The sequence below is a fragment of the Hetaerina americana genome, unplaced genomic scaffold, assembly GCF_022747635.1.
Source record: "Hetaerina americana unplaced genomic scaffold, ioHetAmer1.1.p SCAF_11, whole genome shotgun sequence".
In the NCBI taxonomy this organism is placed as follows: Eukaryota; Metazoa; Arthropoda; class Insecta; order Odonata; family Calopterygidae; genus Hetaerina; species Hetaerina americana.
The window spans coordinates 7073556-7100859 of record NW_027286181.1 but is presented as its reverse complement, the minus strand read 5'-3'; the positions used below and the strand labels follow the sequence as shown (position 1 = coordinate 7100859).

The following is a 27304-nucleotide window of genomic DNA, read 5'->3' as shown; positions in this document are numbered from 1 at the left end:
ACAACTAATTCCTCGGAACCCTCGGAAACCCTCTCGCGACACAATGCAAGGGAGCGCAGCGTCGACCGCCTTGCAAGAGGATTGGCGAAGGGACTCCCCCATCAATCCATCCGTCCGAATGGGACAGGAGATGCGGGGGCGGGCGAGAAAGGTGGGGGATAGTGGGGTGAGAGGAAGGCCTCGAGGGGGACGAGGCAGACCATGGAAGGAGCGAAATAGATTGGAGAAGGAGCAGCATGGAGTGTGGGGGGTGGAGAGGAAATGGGAACTGGTTGGTGTGGGGCGGTGGGAAAAAAGGGGTTCCGAGCGAGGATAAAAGGGAACGAGTTGGGACAGCGAGGAAGAGAGAGAGAGACCGTGGAGAGGGTGTGAGGGGGATAATGAAAGGGGAGAGTGGAGGGGGAGACGAACAAAAGAAGGGAGAAAATGCGCACAATGGGGGCGAAGTGGAGAGCGCGTCCGATGGGATGGATGGGGGAAAAAACGTAGAAGAGGGTGAAGCCCTGGGGGAATAGAAACGGACCCGTGGAGAAAAAATATACAACCCTTTGTGTATATATATTACTTTGCAGTAAGTTTTCATTTTAGCGACCTCAAAGGAAAAGTTTTATCACGTCTATTTTTAAATTATTAACCAAGCCTAGGACAAACATATAATCCATACAGAAGTAGATGTTCGAACCCGGCACCGGATCTAGTTGCTGCCAGCCTGTACACCGTGGTGAGATCTTGAATATAATAACTGTGCATATGCATGCTTTTTTGTTGTTCCTACCGCTCTTTGATAGAGCTTTAGCATATTAATATTAATTATTATGATTCTTCATTCAATTATGCAACCCTCAATTCTGAATCATACATTTTAAAAACAGCATACCAAAACAACTAATGTCACTGGAAATAATTTCATATTTTGACTTTTAGATACATAATCAATTTTATTATAAATAAAGTTTTTATCTATTCTGTTATTCGACTGCTAATCCAAGTTTTCATTGGAATTTTCACGTACTTCAATGTCTGCATGAGAATATACGATTTGAACAAAAGTGGAATAAACACATTGTTTTTCAAGAGAGTTATTACTTATTCGTTGTGTAGATGTCTCGTAATCCGCAGTTTTGCGCTTTAATACTTATTCTTACCTTGATGGTTAGGCACCTTTTTGGCCCCTTGATTTATAATACGTTGATTTAAATGGATATTTCAGGAGGAGCGACACAGTAGAGTTAAATGTAAAAGGGAACGAGCTTCAAATTTCTAAATACAACACCTGGACAGGATTGAATTAGAACAAAAGCCTGGTTTGTCTATTATACCTGTACACAACGTTCCCGTAATGAAAATAAGGGCATGGGTAGGGGTGGCGAGAAAGGTTACGTCAATGCTTCACCACCCGAAGTGGCGCCCACTGTTTTTCACCTCTATCCTAATGTTTTCTGTCATTTGTGCTATGAAAATAATTTTTTATTAAAATAAAATCATGTAAGGATAACATTTGATTTTTATTAGCTATGATCCTGAGCGAGGAGACTTTTCCTAAAACTTACTTCCCGGTACTATTAAAGAAGAAGACTAGATAATCACGATTTTTATCTGTATGTATCCAAAAGGGCATTCAAGGGACATGTGCATTTCTCCATTTCTCCATTTGTGACCTGCTGAGGGAAGTGAAGTTTCAGGTGATGGCTAGGGTCTTTAAAATGACACAATGAGCGACAAGGCAGTCATTATAAAATCAGGCCCTTGTTACTTGTGGAGGCTTACTCAGGAGGGTGCCAAAATGGAACATAAAGTGGCAAGATGATGTGGGCTTATTAAAAATGTGAGAGAAGGAAGCTATGAGTGTTTAAATAATTAAGAACAGGAGATGAGAAAATTGAGACAGCGGATTTGATTATTTCAATGACTACATGATTGATACGTTTCTTTAATAGATATTTGGGCAGTTTTCAAGATTTTCAAGATTCAGTGTTTTCAGGTTTAACTTTGTTGAAATCCATTATCACTGAAGTGAAAAATACCAATGTATCTTTCCGCTTAATTTTTTATTCGGTACAATTAGTTTCGATGCATCGGCGGATGGGAGCTGAGGATGACGCCGATGCGTCGAAACTATTTGTACCGAATTAAAACTCTAGCGGAAAGATAGATTGGTATTTTTCACTTCACAGATTATAATCGATAACTCCCATGAAATCCTCTTGCCGCATTTATCCTCAAAAATAAACCTGACACCATACCAAAGAAATCTTATACTATCATTCAGCAAATACGATGAATTTCATCGACGACACACGTTTTTATGCGAGGCCCACATACTTCGGAAAGCGAGTCATGTTGAGATCCATGTTGCGCGATTCAGCGTGCAAAGAGTGATGATATTTAGGAAAAGATTTAAGGAGAGGAGGAATGAAAAAGCATCGAAAATCGAACATCAACTCCCAATCTTGAATAAATGTATAGATTTTGACTTGAAATCAAATCTCGTGAGTGTTATGTCTAATAAGCTTCCTATTTGTCCGTGTATCTCTCAAGGAACGCACGGAGGCAAACTGAGCACGATAAATATTACAAACCTGTATAGCTCGCTGCCACCGCTCCTGAATGCAATGGTGATGGAACCCCTCTCCCACGAACAAACACACTCCCATCCAATGCATGGCACTCCCATCCAATGCATGGCAGAGGCGAGGGGAGGAGGAAGAGGGGTTGGTCAGGCGGGCGGGGGAGTCTTGGGAAGGAAGGATGGCGGATGGGACGGCGGAAGAAGGAGTCATAAAGCATTCCACCCCTCGCCCGTCCAGGCCAATAAACGCAACGGGGCAAAGGAGTGGGGGACTGAAGAACCCGAAGCGATAAACTACACACACCGTAGTTCGCACCTGAGCCGAATGCTCCCGATTTTATAGCCGGGCCATCCCCGTCGCAGAAAAAAAGGAATCCTTGGGTGGGCACCGCACAAGATTTTTACACACTTCCCTCCCGGCCGTGACCTAAAGAGTCGGTGGCCGTGAAAACGAGAAAAAGACACTCTTCGCAGGCAAAAGGGTATGGGAGGCGAGGGTTGGAAGAAGGTGAAGGTGCCCCTCGCATCGCTGCTGACTGCCTCTCGCTTGAAATGACGTGACCCGACCTTATTGTGCGCTGTGTGAGTACTGGCAGTGCAGATGACACCCTTGCGGAATACACAATACCACCACGACAACACCTTTCAATTATCTATCCAATTACCTTCAAGAGTAACTTCTGGCCCAGCCGTAATTGGAGAAGAAAGGACAGTGGAAGACAAGGGAGCCCGAAAACCCGGATTCACATTTTTATAAAGACACCATGTTTTCACGTCATCATCAAGTGAGACTTGCAAATGACCTTGTGAATAAAGCGTGAATGTGAGGGAGTACTTTTGTCTTCAGGTGATTAAAATTAACAACTTTTCACAATGTAAAGACGGAAAGTCTTTGCAAAGCAATTCAAGAATTTTCCGCACGACGCTCTTGGCCATAGCCTTTGACAGATAAGCATTTCCAACATCTATTTTTTTAAACAATACAAAGACAACAGCTTAGAGATAAGGAAGCAATCTAATCATGGCGTATGGGAGTAAGGATGATTTAGATGAAACGAATACGATGTAAGAGTCATTTACAAAAAATGTTCTAGAATGAAAATTTCATAAAACGCCTGTAAAACGTAATGTAAACATGTAAACATGTACATATAAACACTGTAAAAAATTAAACAAATGACGGGACGAATTTTAAGACACGACAATCAAACTAAAGTTTAAAGACGAATGTGGGAGAAAAAATACAGGATGAATGACTTGGAAAAAAATATATTTAAGAAGACGCGGAAAGGTAGGCAGACAGAAGAATCAAATGGACAACTGCGTCAAACCAATACTTGAGTCGAGAAATGTTTGTTGCGCGACATAGTGCCCTGCAAGTTTACGCAAGGGTGTGTGGCAGGGGGTTTTTACGCACCAAACTTCTTTTGACCCAAAATACTTTCCCCCCCTAGCACGGAGAACGTTATTTTGATGCCTTATCGTTCGTGGGAGTAATAATATCTTAAATCTATCTGATTAACGCTAAATATTCCCCATTTTATATACATGATCTCTCCTACCCTAGTACGATTGGGGGCTATTAATATATTTTCAATAGCATCTCAAAAGAGACATCCTTCCAATTTATGAAAGAGATTTAATCTGTAATTGAACCTTCGCTCCGTGAGTCATTCCCAACCTAGCTCCTTGATGATGATGAAAAAATAGCAACTTTTTTAACTAACAATCATTAAGATATTTTGTTTTCAAAACAGATACAGGACTTTTTCATCGTGTGTTTGGGAGTCGGTGATGGATGTTTAGAATGTCCATCGTGAATGAATCATAAGAAACATAGTTTTTATCCGCATACAACTTTAAATTATGGTGACTGGAAAACGCAGCTGCAGCTGGCGACTGAGACAAATGAAGAACTTATCCCAAGCACTCATAAGCTGGCTAGGATAACAAAAAGCACAAGGTTACAAAAGACACGGTCATTTTTTTAGAAAAAATCGCAATAAGGCAATGGTCGTATATCTCTCGCTCACGCTCTCAGGCTTTTTACAAAGCTTTCGAGGAGAAACAGTCTCATGCCGAAATTTTCGAGTTTACCTCCGGTGAAAGGAGATTTTTTTTTTAGAGATGACCATAGCAATTTTCAACTCAATTTTTTCCCTCCTATTCCATGTGTTAAACTCCTCTCGAAAGGAATTCCTTACCTTGTCTCTCTCTCTCTCGCACACACACTCTTTCGTGCTCGACTGTAGTCGGTTCCCTTCTAAATCCGTGGTGCGTCCCTTTCCCTCGGCACGCTGGCCGAATAGAAATACAGGTACGCCTAGAAACGGGCGCCTGAGAAGCCATCTAGCGGAAGATTATAAAGCGCGCTATTGAGTCGATCGCAGAGGTGCAAAAAGATGCCATTCCGAGATAGCGGAGGGTGATGCGTTCGTTAAAGGAGAACTGTCTGGGCTAGAGAGGGTATCTTTTATCTCGAAATTTTAGAAGAGGATCGTTTTATGTCTTCGGGATTCCTGTCTTGGGAAACCCCTTCGCTTTTCATTGTACAAACATCCCGACGACCCCCCCCCCCCAATGATGCATCTCAGAGAGAGAGAGTCCCGATTTTGGATGCTCTTTCGTCCGGTCCGGCGTGACTATCTTCATAATTTCCGATGTTCGTAGCCTGAGACACCGCTACAAAAAAAGTTTTCACGCTCCACAACAACAATGACGCCGCCGCATCCTTCCTCGCATATCAGCCAAAAAAAATCAAACGTTTTCTCTCCAGGGAAATTCTGTTGGTTGGTCCTCCTCCCATGAAGCAACAAACGGGGTATGATGAGGTATATACGACTCGTACTTGTCAATAAAGAAGCATTCGAATATGAATCCCTTTCTCCATCAACGCATAGTAGATAGTGAATGCACTTTTACGAAAGATATGAATTTGTGGTATTTCAATACAGCATCTCAGAATCAATCAATCTCCTCAGCGCAGATATGCAATTCTATTTCTGAACGTTAACCATCATTGGCATTATCCTATAACCTCACTCCATTCTCAGCCTACCTGTGACGGACGGACCTGTTTTGAAATACCATTTATTCGAAAGAGTAAATATTAGATGATCGCACTAATTAATGTGACTTCATTTCATACGCAGTCCATTGTTATCACTTAGAACGCAGTCACGTTATCCAAATCGTACCAACTGTTTTCATAATCCCAAGATCAGCAAGTTGGAAAAATTTGAAAAGAAGCTTGTAAACTTTAAAAGGGGTAAGTTGTGATTGCCCTGGCTCTTTCTCCGCAGATAGGAGGAAGAGAAGCTCAAAGAATTTGTGGAATGAGATGGAAGGGATCACATTGTTGGAATGTAGGCGTACAAAACATTGTGAGATGTGAGTAGAGCAGTGTTTTCCGTTTGCGCGAGGTGTCGCTCCTCCTGCGTCAGCACTTGGGGAGTCTCCTTCCTCGGCGAGAGAGAGAAAACTTCCTACGGTCAGTTTGCAATCTTTTGTCTTGTGTTTGGACGCTGTCATGCTTGCATCAGCAACTTTCCGAGTTTCCGTAGATTGGTTTTCGAAGAACAAGGGAGCCCGGGAGGTGGCAGGACCTTTCAGTGGTATCCCGATCCCTGCTTGTGGTGTTTTGTTGAGACCACGTCAAGTGCGTACCCCGGTCGTTTAATGGAACGTTAAACCGTGGGCCCCTTGGCACCTATCGTTTAGAGTAGGCTAATGCCGACGCCGGGTTTCTCTCCGCCCTACCTCCATCCACTGAATATCCTAACCCCTACCAAATTACCCATTTCTCCCTAATGGCGCTAATGACCTCAGCTCTAGCTCGCCTCCCTTGGCGAGCGAGTCTGATAACTAATACTAACAAAATGGAGCTTCGTTTTATTTCTGCGGAGCCTTGCCAAAAGATTCTGTCAAGAGTTCAGGGGTTCAAATTCTGGGCTTTCAGCTGCATTTAGCAGAGAGTTACGATGATGAATCAGATAAAAACAAAGATATGGTTTCATTAAAGTAGAGCATATTTATTTGGTAAGACCAGATAAATTAACCTAGCTACATTATACGAGTATCCTGTTGCGGGAAATAAAAGATCTCTTTCTTTCGTACTCAAAACTCCTCGGCTTTAGGTAAAAATAAAATGACACAAGCCTTCAAACGTGAGATTCAGCGTTTAAAAGAGTAAGAAGCGAACTAGAACTAACACACAGAACCTTTCAAGAAAAACCAGAGGTATATATGATCGGGGGTGGCGAATGGATCTCCCTTTTCTCCCGACCTCAGATCCCTATTGGTGTATTTTCTGACCAGGGGAAGTTAAAAGTTCAGTTAATTGTTACAAACGCTTTGTAATCGAACGCTTTGCCCTGTCGATCATGACTAAAGAAAAGAGGTATTATAGTGCCTTAAAGTTAGGCAGCCCACCAGCATTCACCCCCCTCGACTGATACCTGACTACGCCCCTTAGGGAAGACGTGCAACCCGTTAGAATGCCGGGTGCGACCCGGAACCAAGGCTTTAGTGCCCGTGGCAACGCTCATGGGTCCCATAAAAGGAATTGGCCCATTCTGACAATAGTGCCAAAGCATTCGCGAGCAACGTAATGCATTGTTTACAGTGAAATTAATAGTTACTGCCTCAGCAGGGAGCTACAGATGGTTAACTCGCCGCAGAATCGACTCTCAAATCCTGAGTGAATTTGAATTTGTATCACAAATAGAACCGGGATTCATTCAATTCATAATCAGAAAACGCACGTTTACTCCCACTGGTATCTCGGCAAGCCAATGCCTCCTAAACCATCGATCTTTGATGCATCCATCGATATATGTCTGAAAAAATGTTAATCTGAAGTCATGGGTTACCACTCATTCCTAAACATTGATACAGAGATTCAACCAGCATCGCCTTACTGAATTACACACGCTACAAGATATAACAGTGACGAATTTGAAAACGTCGTGATTTCACTCGTATGGGTAGGTATCCAGGAATGTAGACAGAAATGTTGCCGTAAAAAGAGCTCATTCATAGAATTTCGAGCAAAAAAATGAACAAATCTATAGCAACAACAATTTATTTCAAACAAATTTCGAGAGCACTTGTGCTAAAAAATTTACCCGAATGCTTTCAATGAAATAGTACAATTAAAACTAAAGGAGGTTTCAAAGTCAGCAAGTAATAGTAATGTACACGTATTCTGATAAAACATATGCATAGGGAAACTACCATTCATAGTTAAATGAGTCCAACGCAAAGTATTGAAGCGTAATTATGCCTAAAAAAGGATTGCAGAAGAATCTCGTCATGTGAACATTTATAATGTAATTATTTATTTGGCCATATTTGAATAAAAAGGACCATATGATTCAAGACATTTCCAAAGCACTGTACAGAGAGATCGCTCAATTAATTGGAGGGGTTAAACACTTAATCTTTAGCATTATGCATTTTTGTATTTATTAATTGGTAAACCAATGTAATATTTTTCCGCTATTTTTTTCTGATTGACCTTATTACAGAGCCAGCAAAAAATCAAATTAAATGAATGATATAAAATCAAACGAATCCCATCAGAAAACATAGCAATTACCATTTTTCAAAATGAAACCAAAAACTTATAATTTTATAAAAACATCCAATCGTATTGATTTGTCGTTCTCAGTAAAATTAATTAGTGGATATACCCTGTTGCAGTAGTCATGGGTCATTTTAGCAACATTCAATTTTTTAGAAACGAATTTCTAAACTCCAGAATTCCTTATCTGATACGAAGTCGAATAGTGCTTCAAGTCGTTGTAGGACTACACTACATGTTATCAATACGTAATACACAATATTTTGAAAGGTTACCAGTATCTTAACAATTATAAAGGAGTAAATTACTTATCTATTCCAAATCCAAGCATATTTAACGAAGGTTAGCGTAGAATCATATACTGAGCAGAAGTATTGTTGTTTTTAGGACGAAAGTAAATTAATTTTGACCCGCTCACACGCTGAGGATGAACATGAGTGGCTCCTAAATTCATACTGCACGGATACTTATCAATAATTGGCACTATCAAGAACGAATCTCTCACAATCTACAATTCATCAGAAAAATTACAATATCTCAAATGAACGAATTTCATTAAGAAAACATCTTGTGCCATTTCCATGGTTTTTCTATATATTTATTCCATTTTTGAAAATTACAACTTGATCCAATTCCGCGTATCACAATCGGAAATGATAAGAAAAGTTTATCCTTGGATCAAGAACACCAAAAACATCACTTTTTTCAATAGCTATGGATTTAACTACATCCATACGTGCACTTGCTCACTGCATGGTAACGGGGGACCGGAAAAGGCGAGATTCTTGCTCCGATAAATTCAGGCCAACTTGATACTGGAACGAGTTTCGATACTACCATTGGCTGCCAGTCGCAAATTTGGCATTTAAATCTTCAGGAGATATAATCGTTTGCTCAAACAACATGGCACGATTTTCTGTCGATGACAGGTAAAGCGGTAACTGTCCAAAGTAAAGGAGATAGGGGAACGGAGAGAGGGCTGAAAACTCGCAGCTGTAACAATTGGATTTTCTTAAGGTGCTCCAACGTCTGAAGCCATGTAGCACCGTAAACAGGAAAATCTAGTCCGCGATAACACATCACCACGCCCGAGGCGAGGTTCGAACCCGCGTCCTTCGTGTCACCCAACCGGCGAGCGCGTTTCCCACGGAGCTAACCGGGTCGGCGGACAGAGCGGTTCCCCGTGCGGACGGCCAAGTAGCACGCAGCGACTCTTATTTTAAAGCGTAGTTACTCAACGGCACTCCCTAATGTTTTGGGGGACACCGAATGCCTCAAGTTTAAACATTCATCAGCAACGAAGCCAGCCATCAACCAGTTGAAACCACGAAAAAAATAACTCCAGGACAGGAATACTATATTTGAAAAGTAATTCCATAATCGGATGGGAAAATACAGAAGCATAGGACTTGTTAAGTACGCAAAAAATCATTTTGAGACGGCTAATAATTAAATGAATGCAAATATAAATACGGGAAAAATGAATATTTCACGCACTTCCTCCGCGCGCCATCTCTTGGTCTACGAAGAGAGCTTAAAGGAATGTTAGCTTACCCTTTCCGCGACGCATTCAAATCCTATCTCGAATTCAGGCCGTGCGGAGGTAGGTAATCTGTTACTTATTTTTTAATTATTTTAATCCACTCGATGATTTTTTTCGAGTAATCAATACTTTCATACCTCCAAAGTATGTACGTCGTAATGACAAAGAATGTTACTCCGGAAAATAATGCAGATAATGTAAAAACGACCAAGCAAGCTTTTTAACCCCAACTAAAGACTTGTGAACTACATTGAATGAATAAATTCACTGAAGAAATCAATCGGGTGAATTTTGTCAACATTTCCTAATTACCGGACGAGTGGTCGAATCTTAACTGCGGAAAACTTTCAAGGGGCAGAAGTTAGATTACCGCCTGATATTTACTACGAAGATTTAAAATACTGATTTGAGTATTACGAGAATCATTTCCGAAAACCTTTTCTCCTTGCACAATAGTGCATTGATTTTTATTCTCGTTTTCTACTTTCTTTCAGCCATTTGTTTCTGTCGCCGTGTCCCACGGACGTCTTAAGCAATGCAAGCATAATGAAATGAAATATCATCCGTCTGACAACAAAAAAATTTTTTTTATTCATTAAGGAAATAAACATGAAACTTATTGGAAAACGAAATCATTAAAGTGGAAATCAATCATAAGACAGCCCGAGTGTCCGTATCCTTCGAGTGTTTACGGATATGCGAACAAATGCTGTAGCAAGGCAAAACAAAAGTGATATATGTCAACAATGCGTGTCAAAGGAAGGCAATGCCAGTTATGTAACTTAATGCACATAATTCGCATCCTGCTAGCACATTTGTCACCGATCGTTTCTCCATTAATTTTCTCTATGAAGACATGATTGCAAAGCCATAATGACCTAGTCATATATGTAAACTAATAAAACCATTCCTTTCAAAGTGAAGCATTTAAATATAGTCTGGAAATATCGTAATACATTTTTAATGCAGGTATTCAATGGTCAGCAGGGGATTAAGTAGAGAAGTTCATCCACACATAATCAATCTACCAAGGAGCGAATTATTCAGTTTAAGGTTTTATGATGAACATTATAGTTGAAATTCCTCGTAAATAACGAATGCATTACGGAAATACGGGAAGCCCTCCCTTTTTTATTATCAAATCTTCAGGCTTTAGCAAACCTTTACCGCGGAGTCAAATCCGCGCAAAAAAAAACACCACAGCAGTACTTCCGCACTTCCGCACATATTTATGCCCGAGCATAAATTAAGTCCGAGCGGAAATTCTGGAACCTAATTGCTGTAATATGTTCTCTATTATTTCTTGCCGTCACAAATTTTACGGTTGGTATACAGTAGCTGGAATAGGGTTTTTAACGACGTTCAAAAATTCCTCCGTCCATCCACCTTTAAAATTAGCCACCCCCGCGATGGAAAAAAACAGCGAACGAAGGGATATGCTAAAATGAATATATCCGCTCGAATGCATGCGAAAGGAAATATAAACATCAGGGACCATGTCCTACAATACACTCATTGACGTGAGTGACCGCATTACGTAAAGAAGAATGAAGGACATTGATGCCCTAACTTTTCGTGGAATACCCCAACGGAGAGGTGAACGACTAACTTGATAGGATTTCATGCATATTGTTGCACCAAAATTTTCGTAAATCATCATTGAATTGCATTTTCCATAATGCACCTTTTTGGGAATATCTTTCGGTGAATGAAGGCGAATATTTCGCCGCATTTACAGAACTATGGACAACAAATGTATCCATTTAAAATATTAGGTTCGTTAGAAAATCAGCCCTCATGAGATGTCTTTCAAATTATGAGAACAAGGGCATCGTTGCAATTATCCCGAGGGTGAATTATTTGGTTTCACTCCACTGAGATGCATCAGGAGATGATCTAGATGCAACTGTCGAAGCAGAAAGAGTCACCGTGCGCAGCATCCCTGGGAGATGCATGCTCCATCTACTGCGTTGCCATTCCTCCAATGCTATCCACGGTGTAAGCGAAACATGCCGTCGTAGTGGCGCCGCCGCAGCTGGCCTAAGGAGTTAAGGCACTAGCGCACGGTCGGAGGGCGCCGGTTCGCACAAAAATAAACGCGGACCCAGAATGGTATTATGAGGGAAATACACATAGGAGACCGACGGAGATGTCTAAACCTAAGAGAAATAACTAAAGGGTGACGCGCATGCGAAATCCTACAACTGATGGGACGGGTGCCAATGAAAATGAAATAATTATTCTCAGATATTGAATCTGTAAATACCGCTCCAGCGGAACCCGGGGGTAAAATAGCGACAAAAAATGTTGTGTCGGTCCAAAAGTGAAAGGAGGTAATATACTCACCGGATTTGCCAACCCTGCTGCTTCCCATGACAACCACGCGAATGCGGTTGTAGTTCGTCATGATGCTCGTAGTCCAAGACGTCTTCACCGATTGGTAAACACAAAACCTTTGGAGCACTCCTCTTGGCCAATATCACTATTTTTTTCAAATATTTCAAAATCACCAAATTACCCTAATCGTAACTTTTTTCAAAATTTAATCGGGAAGGGTGGGGAGTATTCGATAAAAAATCGTCTACCTCAGGACTTATAATATTTTCGCAAGGTTATTCGTAAATAAAACCTATATCGTTTTATCAATGCTCGTTCGTATGGATTAAATTATCCGTGACCATCTCGTTAAGAGGGCAACAGATGGGAGAGTGCAGCATGGAACTAATTATAATCTCTCTCTTTCACTGCAACATCTACGCGAGAGTTATGGAAGTTCCCCCTTCGGCTCAACCCGTTCTTAAGGCAGTACCGTAACACGTTCGCCTTTGACGTGGGCGCGAGAGCAACTGAGGCTCTCTGCGGAGGGCCGACGGTATCATCCGCGCGGCGGGAGGCGCTGCTATCGCCTCCCGAACTTGCCGCTTCTCGGTTCAAAATAGTTGAGCGATGACGGATTGTTTTCGCAGACGCCTTTTTCGCATCGCTTGCTTCGTCGTGAATGCTTGTGACTATTACGCGTGTACGCAAAAGGGGTACAACCCTTCTTGCAATATAATCTCACTAGCTTTGTCATAAGGCGCTAGGCGCAATCTGAATAGGCGTATCAAATTATTTACCTATGGGAAAACCGATCACGTAACATTTTACTTTAATTATACCTGAATCATATTTCAATATTGATTCACCTAAATGGCATAAAAGGAAATAAACCATGATTACTATTGATCAGCGACCACATTATCTGCATAAGAGATCATGTGCGTAATAAACTACAATTATGAGCATTGATACTCCTTTTCTAGATGAATTAAATAGTAATTAAAAACCCCCCTCTGGAGAAAACAAAAATTAAATGAAAAAAAACAATTTTTTCAGAGATATCTCAGTTTGTACGTAGTCAAAGGGGTAAATTAATCGTACAAGCGCAAGAGTTTAAATTATAAACTTTAAATGTATTTCAATTTTTAGAACCAATTTTACTGCCTCTATTTAGGCATATACGCATAATACCATATCAAATAATGGTATAGACATATTTACTAATGCAAATACAGAGAAAATCGCAAGCGTATTGGGTCTAGACGGTTAAATACTAGACGATATGATACGATGCGAAATTCTCGTACATACGATTACGAGAGTTGTTGTATGCATAAGAAGCTTAGAAATACTAGAATTTATGCATAAGAATTTTTAATCGCAATAACACCTCATGCGCAGTATTTTTTGTTTTCATAAATATCCATTACAGTATGCTGTGTCTCGTCTATTTTTATTTTTTTTAAGGAAACCAATGTAAATAACTGGAGGCTATAAATACGAGGGTAAGCCAATAAATTAATCGCAAACGTCAGCGAGACAAACGCAGAAGCTGTTACGAACATTTCATTGGGAACGCTACGCTGGAACTTCCTACGAACAGCCCCGACTTAACCCCTAGTAATTGCCATCTCTTCAAATTCCTAAAAAATCATTGGGTGGCAGTAGTTCATGAAGTTACTCATTGGCTGCGACAATAAACAAAAGATTTCTTCGCTACAGGCTATCAAGGACCTGTTGAGAGTTAGGATAAAAGTCCAAATATACAGGTTGAATATGTAGAATAGTGGGTCGTGGCTGTCCAGGGGGTAGAGCGTTGGACTGCTGACCAACTGCTGCTGAGAGGGGCTCGAGTTCGATTCCCGGGCAAGGCAATTCTCTGAGTACCTGCAGCTCCACCCAAGCTATGTGATTTTTCGAGTACCAGATCTTCCTGGGAAACCATAGTCGGCACAGGACAAGGAACTGGCCCCCCTACCTTGATGTGTGAATTTCACACGCCTTCGGGCTTAGTACTTGGTGAACTATAACATCACCTACCAAACCGACCTTCGGGTTGATAACTGTGTTTTTTATTGTTACTAATATTACCAGAGACCAAAGAGATGAGCAAATAATGGAACAGAGCGACCCACTTCCCCCCAAGAAGGCTAAGGTGCAGAGGTCTGCAGGGAAGGTCATGCCGTCTATTTCAGAGACTGCCGTGGAGTCATCTTAACAACCACCTAGAGAAGGGCCAGACTAGCGCCAATTACTGCACACTATTGTGTAAGTTGTATGATGCTCTGAAAAAATAACGGCGTGGTATGATCACCAAAGGCATCCATCTTCTCGCCGGCAATGCACCTGTTCACTCATCTCAAGTTGCGGTTTGAGGAATCTAAATAATGTAGCTTTGAAATTTTTGCACATCCGCCCTATTCCCCGAGTAGTAGTAGTTTTGAGGGGAGGCGACCGACAGCTGAGGTCATTTGCGCCATAGGGGATGGACAGGAAAGGATGAAGGGTGGAGAGAAACCCGGCGTCGGCATTAGCCTGCTCTTTACGAAAGGCGCCAAGGGGTCCGCAGCTTAACGTCCCATCCGACGGACGGCGTACTCACTCGAAGTGCCCTCCACAAAGCACCTCAAGTAGGGATCGAGATACCACTGAAAAATATTCAACACCACCGGGATTTGAACCCGGGCCCTCTGGGTGGGAAGCCAGTACGTTAGCCGCCGCACCATCTCGATCCCCTCCTATTCCCCGATCTCGCTCGAAACGACTTTTTATTACTCTCAGAGCTCAAAAAAAAACCACTGCCAGGGTGAAGATTTATCAATACAAATGGCATAACTCAAGAAGTGGAACAATGATAGTTTCAACAAAATCTGTTGAGTGCTACAATTACGACCCTTAGAAATGCCAAGAAATTCAGGAAGAAATATATAACTCTGGGTGGTGAACACCAAGAGAAGTCTTAAGAACAACAAACAAATATTAAATTTCAATCTCGATTATTTTTCAGCCATAATTATAACTACGATACCCCTTCGTATTTGCCCGAAATGACCACAAATACATTGCTATTGCATGCGACCCCTATGCATTAACTTGGTCAGTATAGGTGAGACTGTTGTCGCCCTTAGTGATGCCCTTTCCACAGTATCATTGCTACAAGATTTATGTAAAAATCTTAATAAGGGGGAATTTTGAAAACCTAAAATAGCATTTACATCATTAACAAGAGAATCTTGGTGTAGTCCATGCAACAAGCTTTCATTCCTTTTCATGATATACTTTGTCAATACTCCACGCCATAATAATGAATGAATTGTCAAAAACAGGCCCAAGAAATAAAACCACCTTATATTTTATGAGACATTTTGATTTTTGACCATGTGTTCTTTTTTATTAGAAACCGTTGGATTTTACCTTGTCTTTTCCTGCAAAGAAGATCTACCAATTACTAAAAATGAATGCTTTTAGTTAAAACCACCATCACCAAAACATTCATTCAACCCACAGGTTGGCTTATTAGACAAGGATAGAACTCTTAACTTAATCCACCTCCATTTGACCACTCCGTTCTCCCAGAAAGTTCTGGTACCCAGAAAATCACAAAATCAGTATTTCACTGGGAATGACAAGTGCTTTGAATCATTTGAAGCCAGGATACTTAATATTTTATTTGAAAAGGTGTTGACTCCACTACCGTGCATGCACTTATAGTATATTCCACAGTAGATTCCATTTACGTTACCAACAGCATCAAAATGCTCCATATAAAATTAAATGCAGCACACCACCATTATCTAGCCATTGTGACAGGTTGTTAGTTGGGAGAATCTCATCTTTAAAGGTATGGGGGTGAAAACTTTATGGTATAGTAATGAATAAAAACATTTAAGTGGAGGTTCTTTTAAAATATAATGAATTTTTGTTTTCATTAACAATCCCTTTCTCCCTGTGGCTCCTTGCTGCAAATTAAAATCACATACCTCTCAAAACAGTATTCTCTTAGCTGAATGGCCAATGGCTTTAATAATTATCTCATCGCCATAGAATGCGTTTAGTTTATCCATTATGAATAAATTTCAACATTTCTCATGGCAGGGAAAGTGGTAGTATTCAAAATCATTCAAATTTTTGACTTAGTAGTAAATGAAACTTAAAATTAACTCATAATTTTTCGCTCAATTGATTTTATGGTCATTATACATTAAATTTTTTTAATGAAAAGAAAATTTAGGCAACTCAATACAATCTATGAAATTATACAGCTATGCAGAGCTTATGAAAAAGAAAACCTTATTTTGAGAAGTACTCTCTCCTTTGAGTCACCGATCATAAGAAATATTCCCGGGGTTGAGTCTAACAAAATCTACTTTTAGAACTGATTCAGCTGTAGAACAAATTTTGTTCCTCTGTATATGAGGGCTAGTTAGACCATTGTCTTGCAATACCTAGAGCATATAGAGCTTGGACTCTGCGTGTCTGTGCCAATGTGTCTGTGTTTAGTCTGAATATCTGTATATGATGATGAAATTTCAACCATTGTATTCGTTAAAATAATAATAATACAAAAATAAATCTATCTGATTATGTGAAAAATTGTGATATCCATAAATATTCTACAAGGCGTAATGAGCAGCTGCACGTTTTATATGTACGTACAAAAAGTGCAGGTGCTGGCCCAAATTTTAAAGGCCTTCAACTTTATAGCAAACTCCCAGCTGAGATTAAGGCCCATAAAAGTGTAGTGGCCACATTTAAAGCCAATCTACTTAGGTTCTTAGGATTAAAAATGTTTTGTTCAATTGCTGAATTTCTTGATTATGCCTGATATTTGTTTTGTATCCATGTATGTATTTTGTTACTTTCTCCTGACGTGTCTTACATCAAGTGTAACTGTTGTAACCACTTGATCACTGGACAAATAAAATTTATTATTATTTTCTGAACTGTAGCTACAAGAGATAATTATTTTATGATCAATCTATATTTTCATGGATCATTGGTCTAAAGTATGATAGCCAAAAGATTATATAATCATTAAAAACGCCACAACTAGAGTAGTTTAATGATTATGTAATGCACCTTTGGTGATTTTAATTATTTACAAGTCAATATATGTGTTAAAATTTAACCATCACAATAAATGTGCTATATAAGAATAAGAAATGTAGACATTGTGAAGCATACTGCATAATTGAATACTGTTATTGAGAGAACCCGATTAGGGGAAACTAAGGAGAAGGGCCACTGACACAAGATGCAATTGAAATGGCTAAGGCAATATTCTTTTTATCATCAAGTATATTGAAAAACGCTAAGTTACACGTCAAAATAGGAGGGCAAAAAACTGGAGCAGGTGGAACAGTTTCCTTATCTCAGAAGTGTTTCAAACCAGAATGGTCAAAGCAGTATAAGGAGAAGAAATGCAATGGGCGAAGAATGTTTCACAAGTAGGAGGGAATCGGAAAAGGTTGGTCAAAACTTTGATATGGAGCATTGTTATGTACAGAGTGGAAACATAGTAATTGAAGCAGCTGGATAGACGTAGATTGGAGGATTTTGATATGTGGGTGTGGGGAAGGATGGAGAAGGTAAAGTGGACAGGAAGGAAAACATATGAGGAAATCTTAGGTATGGTGGGCGAGGAGAGGGGATTGTTGGGAGGAATCAAAAGGAGACAAGAAAAATGGATGTAAGGCATATTGATTTGCAGTGTTATGTTGAAGACTGTAATAGAGGGGAGAATGTTAGGCAAACGAGGAAGGGGCAGGCAGAGGATATGGATATTAGATGGAATGAAGGGAGGATGGAGGTATACAGAGATAAAGAGGGGCTTTTTATATAGTAGAATGTTGGTTTGTGTTTTTTTAGGAGAGGCAAGATATTTATTTGGTAGTTGTATACATCCAAAACCTACCTTAAGTGGTACACTACTTATAATTATAATTTGGGTAACACATCAGCTATGTTACAAGTATTTGGGACCCCTCAAAAAAATATTTTCTCAATAATAGATAATGAGAATCTGCTTCTGGAAAAATTGCTATAAATAAAAATGTACACAAATCATCTCTAATTTCCAACAAATCTGGCGTAAAAGCCTCTTAAGCCTTGAAGACTACTAGAGTAAACTTAGAGTGTAAAAATAAAGCTAGAATATTCAGTGAGCACATCCAATCGATGTCCATTATTTGAATTATAAAATGGAAAGTAAAGTTAACCAGTTGTACAAATAAAGACAAATTAAGTCTGTAATTGACGTAGTGTACGTGTTGGAAGTAAACTGGGATGTAAACACCAGGTGGCTCAACACAAGATAAAACCTATTGCTAAGGCTTCAATCGCATGTTTCTATATACGATATTGGCGCTGTAATCCATATTCACAGGTTGAGGTAAAATTTAGATTTAACTGGTATCGTAAATGCATGATTCATTATATATTCACATTCATAAAAGCATGGTGTATGCACTAACTCATGAAAAAATGTCACCAATTTTATCTTTTGAACACACGTTGATTGATTGTACCGCTTAGCTCCCGATGAAATACTGTAGAACGAAAAAGTAGAGCCGTAATATCTGCCTCGTTCGACTACAATCAGTCAACATTTCTGTAGGTTAGGTCCCAACGGTTTTCACCCACGACATGTTCATCTGTCTTATTTCTTTCTTAACCTGTCACTGATTCAAACTCCAAAGGTTTTCAGGGGTAACTAAAGATATCGTGCAAATATATTTAAGGATTCAGAGTTTTAACTAGTTCATGAATGGCGGTCATTTAGAAACGTTTAGCTACATATAGCTACCACCTAGTGGCATTTACAATAAGCATTTTATCTTTTGTTTGCCTTAGTTTCTGCAACAAATGACGGCGGCCTCCCGCATGTGAGTAGTGTAAGGAGAACTTATCGTTGGTTGTGTTACATACATTAGTAGTATTTTCGCCTTCCGTTTGCAAAATGTTAATATCTCGAGGAGGTTTACTACTTCGTAGACTTTTTGCCGAACAGAAAAAGTACGCTGGAAATATAATTTCAAATGGAAGCGTAAGAAACAGTGGACAGTAAGTGTTCTCTTATAAATTAGTTTCATTATGCATTTACTTTTCTCGTGGGAAAACATATAATGCCACTTAGCTTTTATTGCAATATTTATTAATAAAGTGCGATTCCTAATTTTGGTTCTAAATAATTCAAGAAATTTATTAATTAAGGGATAATAGCAGTAGAATTTAATATTTCCAAATTTTTATTTACAGTTGGAGATATCGGATAGCAGACCATCGGCATCCTAAAGCGGTTTTGGTGCTTTCCGAGGTAGTTGGAGGTTTCATGTGGTGGTGGATTTTGTGGCACCTTTGGCACGAGTCGGAGCACATAACCGTAAGTCCTTCATGCTGTTTTAGCTATATTGTCCTTATGTCTGTTTACTTTTTCAAGCAATAACTCCATTATTTTTCATAATTATTCTCCAATGCTTCTTTAATCGATGTAAATTCTGTAGTGGGATTGGACTTCTTTTTATCGTTCAAATGGAAGTAGTTTCATTGTCATTAGCCTCTTCCGTTGCGAACAGTTAAAGTACGATCAAACCAGGTCTGTACTTAGTGGATTAGTTTTTTGACTAATCTTTCATTTCATTATTTTTTCAATTCTTTTGTTGAAATTATTAATTATTATTGCCATAAGAATGTCCCAGTTTTATCTCGCAAGGTATTTATTTAGACTGTGGAACATTAATGTGAGCCTAAGGTTTTGTTTTCCTAAGAATGAGCATTTTGCAATCGTGAAACACTTGCTATTTATACATTTTTAATATAATCATTTTGTATGTGCAGTGTTACTAGACATTAAGTCAATAATACAAATGTAGGGTAGACCTACTTAATCTATGTAGTTCCTTCAATTTCATTAGAGTAGGTATATGTTAGAGTGTAATTCAGACTTGAAATCTGAATCCTTATTATATTTTTTAAGTACAAGAGTAGATTCATGATTCCTCTTCTTACTCTTTACCATTACAATACCAAGAACTAATGCTTTGGTTAGTGATACTAATACAAGACTTTTTCAACAGGGAGAATTTCCTTATCCTGACCCATCCAGGTGGTCTAATGAAGAACTCGGAATTCCTGGAGATGATGAAGAATGAAATTTGCTCGAAGTTTAAGGGTAGATGGGTGTTTGTTCATTCATAGAGATAATTTAATGCAACAATAGTTTTCATTTGTAAATTAAATTAATGTATATAAATAAATAATTTTACTGAACTTTATAAATTTATTTCATTTCATAAAAATCAGAAATACATTTATTCCATTGTTCACATTTCTTGTCTGGCTGTGGTCATTTTAAGAGTTTTTCTGTGGCACCTTTATGGTGATGGTCTTCACTTCCAAGTATTCCTTCAATGAGTCCTCTCCTCTGTAAAAATAATAACCAGTACTTTAGAAGAATGAATTACCGCATCAACGATGAAGTATTAACTTAACAAAATATAGGTTTGCATATTCAAAATTTAAATTTATTTGGAATATTCAACCATTAAGTCAATTGGGGTCAAGTTAGACAATATTTTGATGAGTTTAATGGCTCTGGAAAAAAATGTCAGATTTCTATGGTGTGTGGCCACTTAAGTTTAAAATGCCTTCGGTTGGTATTCATTTATTTCCGAAGTATTAATATTTTTGAGGAAAAGGTGCTCTTAGTTAGCTTTAATATATCCATTTATTTTACGTAGGAGCTCATCAATTGAATTTGTGCAAGACTATTTTGAAATTTACAAAATTAAAAAAAAAAATTTTACAAAATCAAAGGACAATGCGATTGAAATTCAGTGAAGGCGGGTTGAATTGCTGATTGCATGAATTCAGAATGAAATCAAAATTTAACAGAGACCTACACAAAAATATTTTCTTTTCCCTATTATATAATGTATTACAATATTCATAGTCAAATTTCTAACTGCGTGATTTCCAGACCTGCTAATTAGACTCTTTGCTATGATATTTTATATATTAACTTACAGCTCTCTTCCATAACCTGACTTCTTGAACCCTCCGAAAGGAGCCTGCGGAATCACGATGTCATAACAGTTCACCCTGAAAATTTTCAAGAGTATCAATTTTCATGTCATGTTCATTCACAGGCATCTCAAAAGTTAACAATAGAGCTGCATAGCAGTAATAATTTATTGGGGCACTTAAAAAGAGTGCTGAAAGAATAATGCACATTTACCACATTGAACCAGCTTGTACAGACTGGGCAAATGTCATAGCCCTGTCAATGTTGTTTGTGACAATGCCTGCTGCCAATCCGTACTGAGTGTCATTGGCTCTTGCGATCACCTCCTCAAGGGTTTTGAATTTGATTATTTGCTGAACTGGCCCAAATATCTGTAATTAAAGCAACATTTTTTGTATAAATATTAAATTTAGTTTAGTAGAAAACACAGCTCAAGTAGTACAGGACAGCTCAAGCAAACCCTCTTTCAGGGCCAATTGAAATATCAAATCAAACATTTTTCCAACACAAAATCACATATTTGCCATTAACTATTCAAGTATCTAAGCACCAGTAAGTGAGTGTTAACGAAAGGGTGGATTATCATTCACATATACATACGTTATAAACTATATATGTTCATATAACTGCCCTGCAATACAGCAATCTGGGTTTGATTCTCAGCCAGGGATATAATTTTTTCAGAGTACATGACTAAAAGTTTGATTTTTTTATCATAAATCATCACACTTGCCTGTTAACTGTGACTATACTCATTCATTCAAATTTTTCACTAGGGATATACTAATATTTTGAGCCCAAAACTCTAAGGATGGCCTTGAGTTAGAGAACCTAGTTGTTTAGGTGCCTCTTGTTCTACGATGATCTGAATAAATTATGGTATATTAGTTTACCCTGTATAATTCATTATTAAATTTTGTTTAAAAAAATGCTGCTGTAGGGGACAAGAAACATTATGTAATTACTATTTAATCTAGAATTTGGTAGAGTCCATGGTAACACGAAGATTCATACTATTTAAAATTATTAGAAAGGTGATCACTGAGTGATTTAATGAAAAAATCCAAGTCCTACTCAGCATTGGATAGTAAAATTTAAAATTAGGGAGATTAGAACCAACATGAAATATGTATAAGATTTTGGTTAAACTCAAGATAATCAGCTTCCAAGTATATAAGTAGTTGCCTTTTTTGTGAAAAATATAATTGTAAAAGGACAAAGTGTCATAAAGGTATCATTACTTTCATCTAAATAGGAGCCCCAGGGACTTGATGCTTAATTAAACCTATTGCAATGGCATCAATTGTCTAGCATAAGAAATTAGGAAGAGATTTTTGGAATACATGTTGGACAGCTTGGTTAGACAATATGTAAAAATTACAAAGATGGGTCATGCCTAATCAATGAAGCTAACATCCACAGCAAGGCTGATCTGGACTGACTGGAAATTCTGATAGTATCCATCAGCAAATCATTCTATTATTTGTTACAATTTTATTTCATGCATCATTTGTTAGCAACAGCCGTGGAAAATAATGGCAAAAGGAATAATTTTTGATTCCTTTAAATTTGGACACTTATTACAACCTATTAAGCTGATCAAGGTCTTTTTTTTAAATACTCGGGGTGACTTTAATAGTTTATGCCAAATGACAAGATTATAACATTAAATTGTCATGGTGATAAAAAATTCAACTTTTGAAAATTACAAAAAGTAGGTTTTGTAGTTTTTCAAAAATCTGAAATAAATACATTCTTCATGTGACTTTTTTATACAGATTCTGAAAGTATCAAAATAGGAGCATATGAAAGCCCAATCATATAATAATACATAGATGTATGAAATACAATGAATTTTCATATATTTACAATACACATTGTACTGCAATTCATTGCAAAGCAGCGGCCATCTGGCACGGTAAGTTCACAGTGCTTGTTATTTTGCTGAGCACTATTTCTTCAAATAGTAGGATGCTGCCCAGGATAATTATTAGAAAAACGTGCAAATAATGGGTCATATATTCTCCACCTACTCAAGGAGAGACTTAAAGAGGTGATTTGCCGTACACAGTTCTGTAGCCATTTCTGATTGTCTCACCCATGACACTTGCTGTTTACTGTTTTACATATGTATTCTTATTATGGTCTGGAACTGACTACAGTACACAGCAGTCTGAGTGTAGACTTAAATCAGAATAACAGAGCTAAGATGTATTGAGTAAATATGAATTATTGTCCCCTGAATTGCCCTGGATTCATATGATAGCTGCCATTGTCATCTGGATAACTGTAAAAGATGATCAGTTTCTTTATCCATGACCTCACATCAGGCTTGTTCTTTGAAACTGCATACACTGAAAGGATGCACTCGTAGATGTATGTGATTTACCAGGCAGATGATAACTGTGATATTTTCCATTAATCTTAACCACCCTCACCTCTTCCCTGGCAATGCGCATTTTATCTGTGACTCCAGAGAAGACAGTTGGCTTGATAAAGTAGCCGCTTTGCAACACAGGGCCTCCCCCACACTCCAGCTTGGCACCCTCTCTCTTTCCACTCTCAATCAGATCCAAAATTTTCTTGTACTGTGCCTCATCAATCTGAAATGTTTGGAACATTAGTAAGATAATGGCCATTAAACTATTCGCACTGCATACACCTAATCAATTAGCTTCAATAATCACAAGATGCATTTGGATATACATTTTGACCCTTTCTCTGCTCCACAAATCACCTACCTCTTGATATCCAATCTTAAAACTCCCCTACATCCCCTCGTACCTTCTCTACCCCTGATCGCTCCAGCAGTTTTCCCAAACAAACTGGGAGACAGGCAATATGTACTAGTCTCTCCAATTTTCATTTGTATTTTGAATAAAACCAGGAAGTTCCAGTTTAATTGCCATGGATAACGCTTGTCTTTGAAACTGATTTTTGCAGTATTATTTGGCTCTCACTTAATATTTAGATCAAATGAACCTAAGGGAGTTCAATACGGACACAATTTTAAATTCATTAATAATAAACATTACATTGTACTACAATGAGAACAAAAATGTGATGTGTGAACATCATAATAGCTGGTGCTAAATTAATAGCATTTAGGAGGGCATGAGTAGTACTATTTATACAGCTAATTTGAAGGTTGCTACTATCATTAAGAAATTAACATGCTCTGATTTACAGACAAGATCACAGTAGTCTCAGAAATGCAAAAGTACCTGTAAGCAACTCTAAATATTATAGACTTAAGTACTTTGGGAATTATATGAGAATCAACAAGAAGAAAACTAAAACCCATGCATGCTGAAGTGAGAAGTCTAAGGCAGATATCGCAATTCGAGGATTAAAACTAGAAAAAATGGAATCATTAATCTACCTGGGCAGCATTAAAACTAGGGTTGTAAGGAGTTGGACTAACCTCAAGCTAAGAATGTGTTCATGGAGAAGAGGTAACTGTTATGCTCAAAGAACCTGAGGCTGCAAATAAGGAACCAGTCACCGAAATGTTTGCATAGGGCATGGTACTCTAATGATCAGAGATATGGAACATTGGAAAAGTGGGCCAGCAAAGAAGTAAGTCTTTGAAACATGGTGCTGGAGAATAATGCTGAAGATTAAACAGTCAGAAAAAGTTAAGAACAAGGAATTTTATAGAATAGCAGAGGGAGAAAGGGCCATATGGAGAGAACTCCACAGCAAATATGGATTGGACACACCAAGGGCACAATATATTAGTTAGAAACATAATAGAAGGGAATATACCGCAAGGTACACAAAGAGATTAATATATATGCAGACAAATTAAGAATTACATAAAACAGAAAAACTATCAGGTGGCGAAGAAATTAGCACTGAATATAGAAGAATGGAGGGCTGCAGTAAGCCAATCTTACAATGAAATATTGATTATGACTATCATTAAATGAATATGAACAATAGAGTATTTTCAATGTTTTCAGTCTTAACTTTGTGTAAATCCATTGCCACTGAAGTAAAAAAACAATGTATCCAATGTATCTCTCCACCAAATTTTTTATTATGCATGCTTAGTTTCAATGCATCGGATGAGGATGACCTGAGGATGATGCCAATGTGTTGGAACTAGTCAAACCCAATAAAAAATTTGGTCAAAAGACATTGTTTTTTTCTTCAGGGAGGAGGGTATATATCTATTAAACCAACAATCCCATGATTTCATTCTGATATATAAATATTTTATATTAACCGAAGCTGTGTGATTTTCTTGGCAAAAGAATGATCTGGGAACTCCTGGTGGCAAACGGAAAGAAATTGGCCCCATCCCCTTGAATTGTGCCTTTAAAATTTCAAAAGGCTAAGTTAAGCCCCATTCTCACATTGAAAACTGACCCATGGGTCAAATTCAAGACTGGAGCAACAACTGCATCTTCTAATTAAAACATTACTCTTAGAGTTAGTTATAAGCGTAAATTATTGAGTACTTGATCTCCTTAATTTGGCATAACAAAAAAGAAGGAATGGGATTATGGTATGCACTCATAAAACCCTTATCACAACACATTATTAGTATCCCTTTCCATAAATTTAAGTAGTACTTTTTACAAATAGCCACCCTGGCAATTACAAAAAAAGCAAGAAACCTCCTCAGGTACATACATTCATTCTGTAATCTCTTCAGCATTATTCATATTTTCCCCTGATAAACATCAGCTTCACTTTCTCAACAAGAAGTTTTTATCTTTTGTAGGAACAAGACAGTTGAGTCTCACAAGGCTCTTACAATATTTTCTTATCATTATATCATTAACAGATTTTGAATTGCAGATTATTTTTCTAATTTCATTGAGGTGTCATAAAACACTCCTAATTATGCAGAATAATTTTTTTTCAAATTGAGGGGGATTAATTTTGGAAAGAATAGAATTTTCCTGGGTCATATCTTAACCTTCAGCAAATATCATTTCATGGTCTTTCAAAGCTAGGAATATCTCAAGTGGGGCTTTCACAGTGCCCATGCTTACCTGAGGGCCTTGGGCTGTTCCCTCTTCAAAAGGATCTCCAACTCTTCTTGCCATAGCTAGGTCTTTGGCTTTCTTCACAAATCTGTCATATATTCCTTCCTGGACAAACGTTCTGGAACCGGCGCAACAATTCTGCCCATGGTTGGCAAAAATGGCCGAGTGAGCAATCTCTGCAGCTTCATCCACTGCAATAAGAATTGGAAAATGTTTTCATAACAGAAGTGTCTTATTATATTTAGTAACTGAGGAAGGTGTTCCCTGCATTGTGTATGAGTGTGCATCCATATTAAATTTCCGCATATGCATTTTTTGTTCCAAAATTTGCTAATTATTGGAAGTATTTTTGGGCAAAAGTCAATCATTTTAAAGTTTATTAAACAAAATTAGGAATAAATCAGAATTAACATACATAATTAGCATTTTTAACACAAGAATTTTAGTCTATTGGCACTTCTTAGATTACTTACTTAAAGAGTAGTGCTAAAATATTTTCTCCTCAAAAACACCAACACAATAGCACAGTTCATACAATATACATGGGTGATGCATAGTTTAGAAAAGTTATTAAGAAGAAAAATAAACAAAGGCATTTGGACATGCTTGTGTTTTGGTCAAAATAGACTAATTATTCACCAAATAATACATTATTTTGTAGGCCTGCTTCACCCTATCACTAATACCATGAATCAGTCTCAACACATTTAAAATTTCCAAAATGACTAGAACTCAAAGGAAAATATGAGTATGCATGAGTCTCACGTGTTCGTTGGAGCAGGATGTAATAACCACCCAGATGTGATTGGCTCATTCAGTCATTAGCATGCACAGTTCATGTAAATGATCACATATAGGCAGAATTAACATATGAAGTAAATGTGTCACATTAACCATGCCAATGTATCAAATCCCTCTCACAAAAATACCCTTTCACCAGCCATGATCTTGGCAACATTAGTTTAGATATGTTGCTGCCTTTCTTTGTTCCTTCTCACTCTACCAGTTTTCATTTTAACATATATAACAGTTTTCAATGACTCAGGCTGTGTTATGTTGTATCTTCTCTATATCTCAAATGGATGCTATATCACAGGTAACTTTAACGGGGTCTGTAATTAAGATAGAAGTTTTCCATTACCTTTAAGTCACTCATACTAAAAATGTATTTCGTATCATCCAATCTTTTATTAGCCTTCTTACAAATTAAACACGCATGAGGTCCCCAAAATATCTAGCAATATTCACCCCATGATTATTAAACAAA

General features: G+C 38.1%; 2 protein-coding genes across 2 annotated transcripts in view; both read right to left on the bottom strand.

Moving 5' to 3' along the window:
• Positions 1–12521, bottom strand: part of LOC139701074 (ras-like protein family member 12) — a 455247-nt gene extending 442726 nt beyond the window's left edge. The window contains exon 1 of the mRNA XM_071599648.1: positions 12043–12521. Coding sequence (XP_071455749.1) covers positions 12043–12103 — 61 coding nt within the window. The 5' untranslated portion in view covers positions 12104–12521. The remainder of the gene's footprint in view (positions 1–12042) is intronic.
• Positions 12522–20296: 7775 nt separating this feature from the next.
• The window catches only part of LOC139700902 (aldehyde dehydrogenase 1A1-like), a 35401-nt gene continuing 28393 nt past the window's right edge, over positions 20297–27304 (bottom strand). The window contains exons 7-11 of the mRNA XM_071599353.1: positions 26044–26228; positions 23476–23640; positions 21251–21408; positions 21040–21114; positions 20297–20437 (exon numbers count right to left, since the gene is read on the bottom strand). Of these exons, the coding sequence (XP_071455454.1) occupies positions 20365–20437; positions 21040–21114; positions 21251–21408; positions 23476–23640; positions 26044–26228 (656 nt within the window). The 3' untranslated portion in view covers positions 20297–20364. The remainder of the gene's footprint in view (positions 20438–21039; positions 21115–21250; positions 21409–23475; positions 23641–26043; positions 26229–27304) is intronic.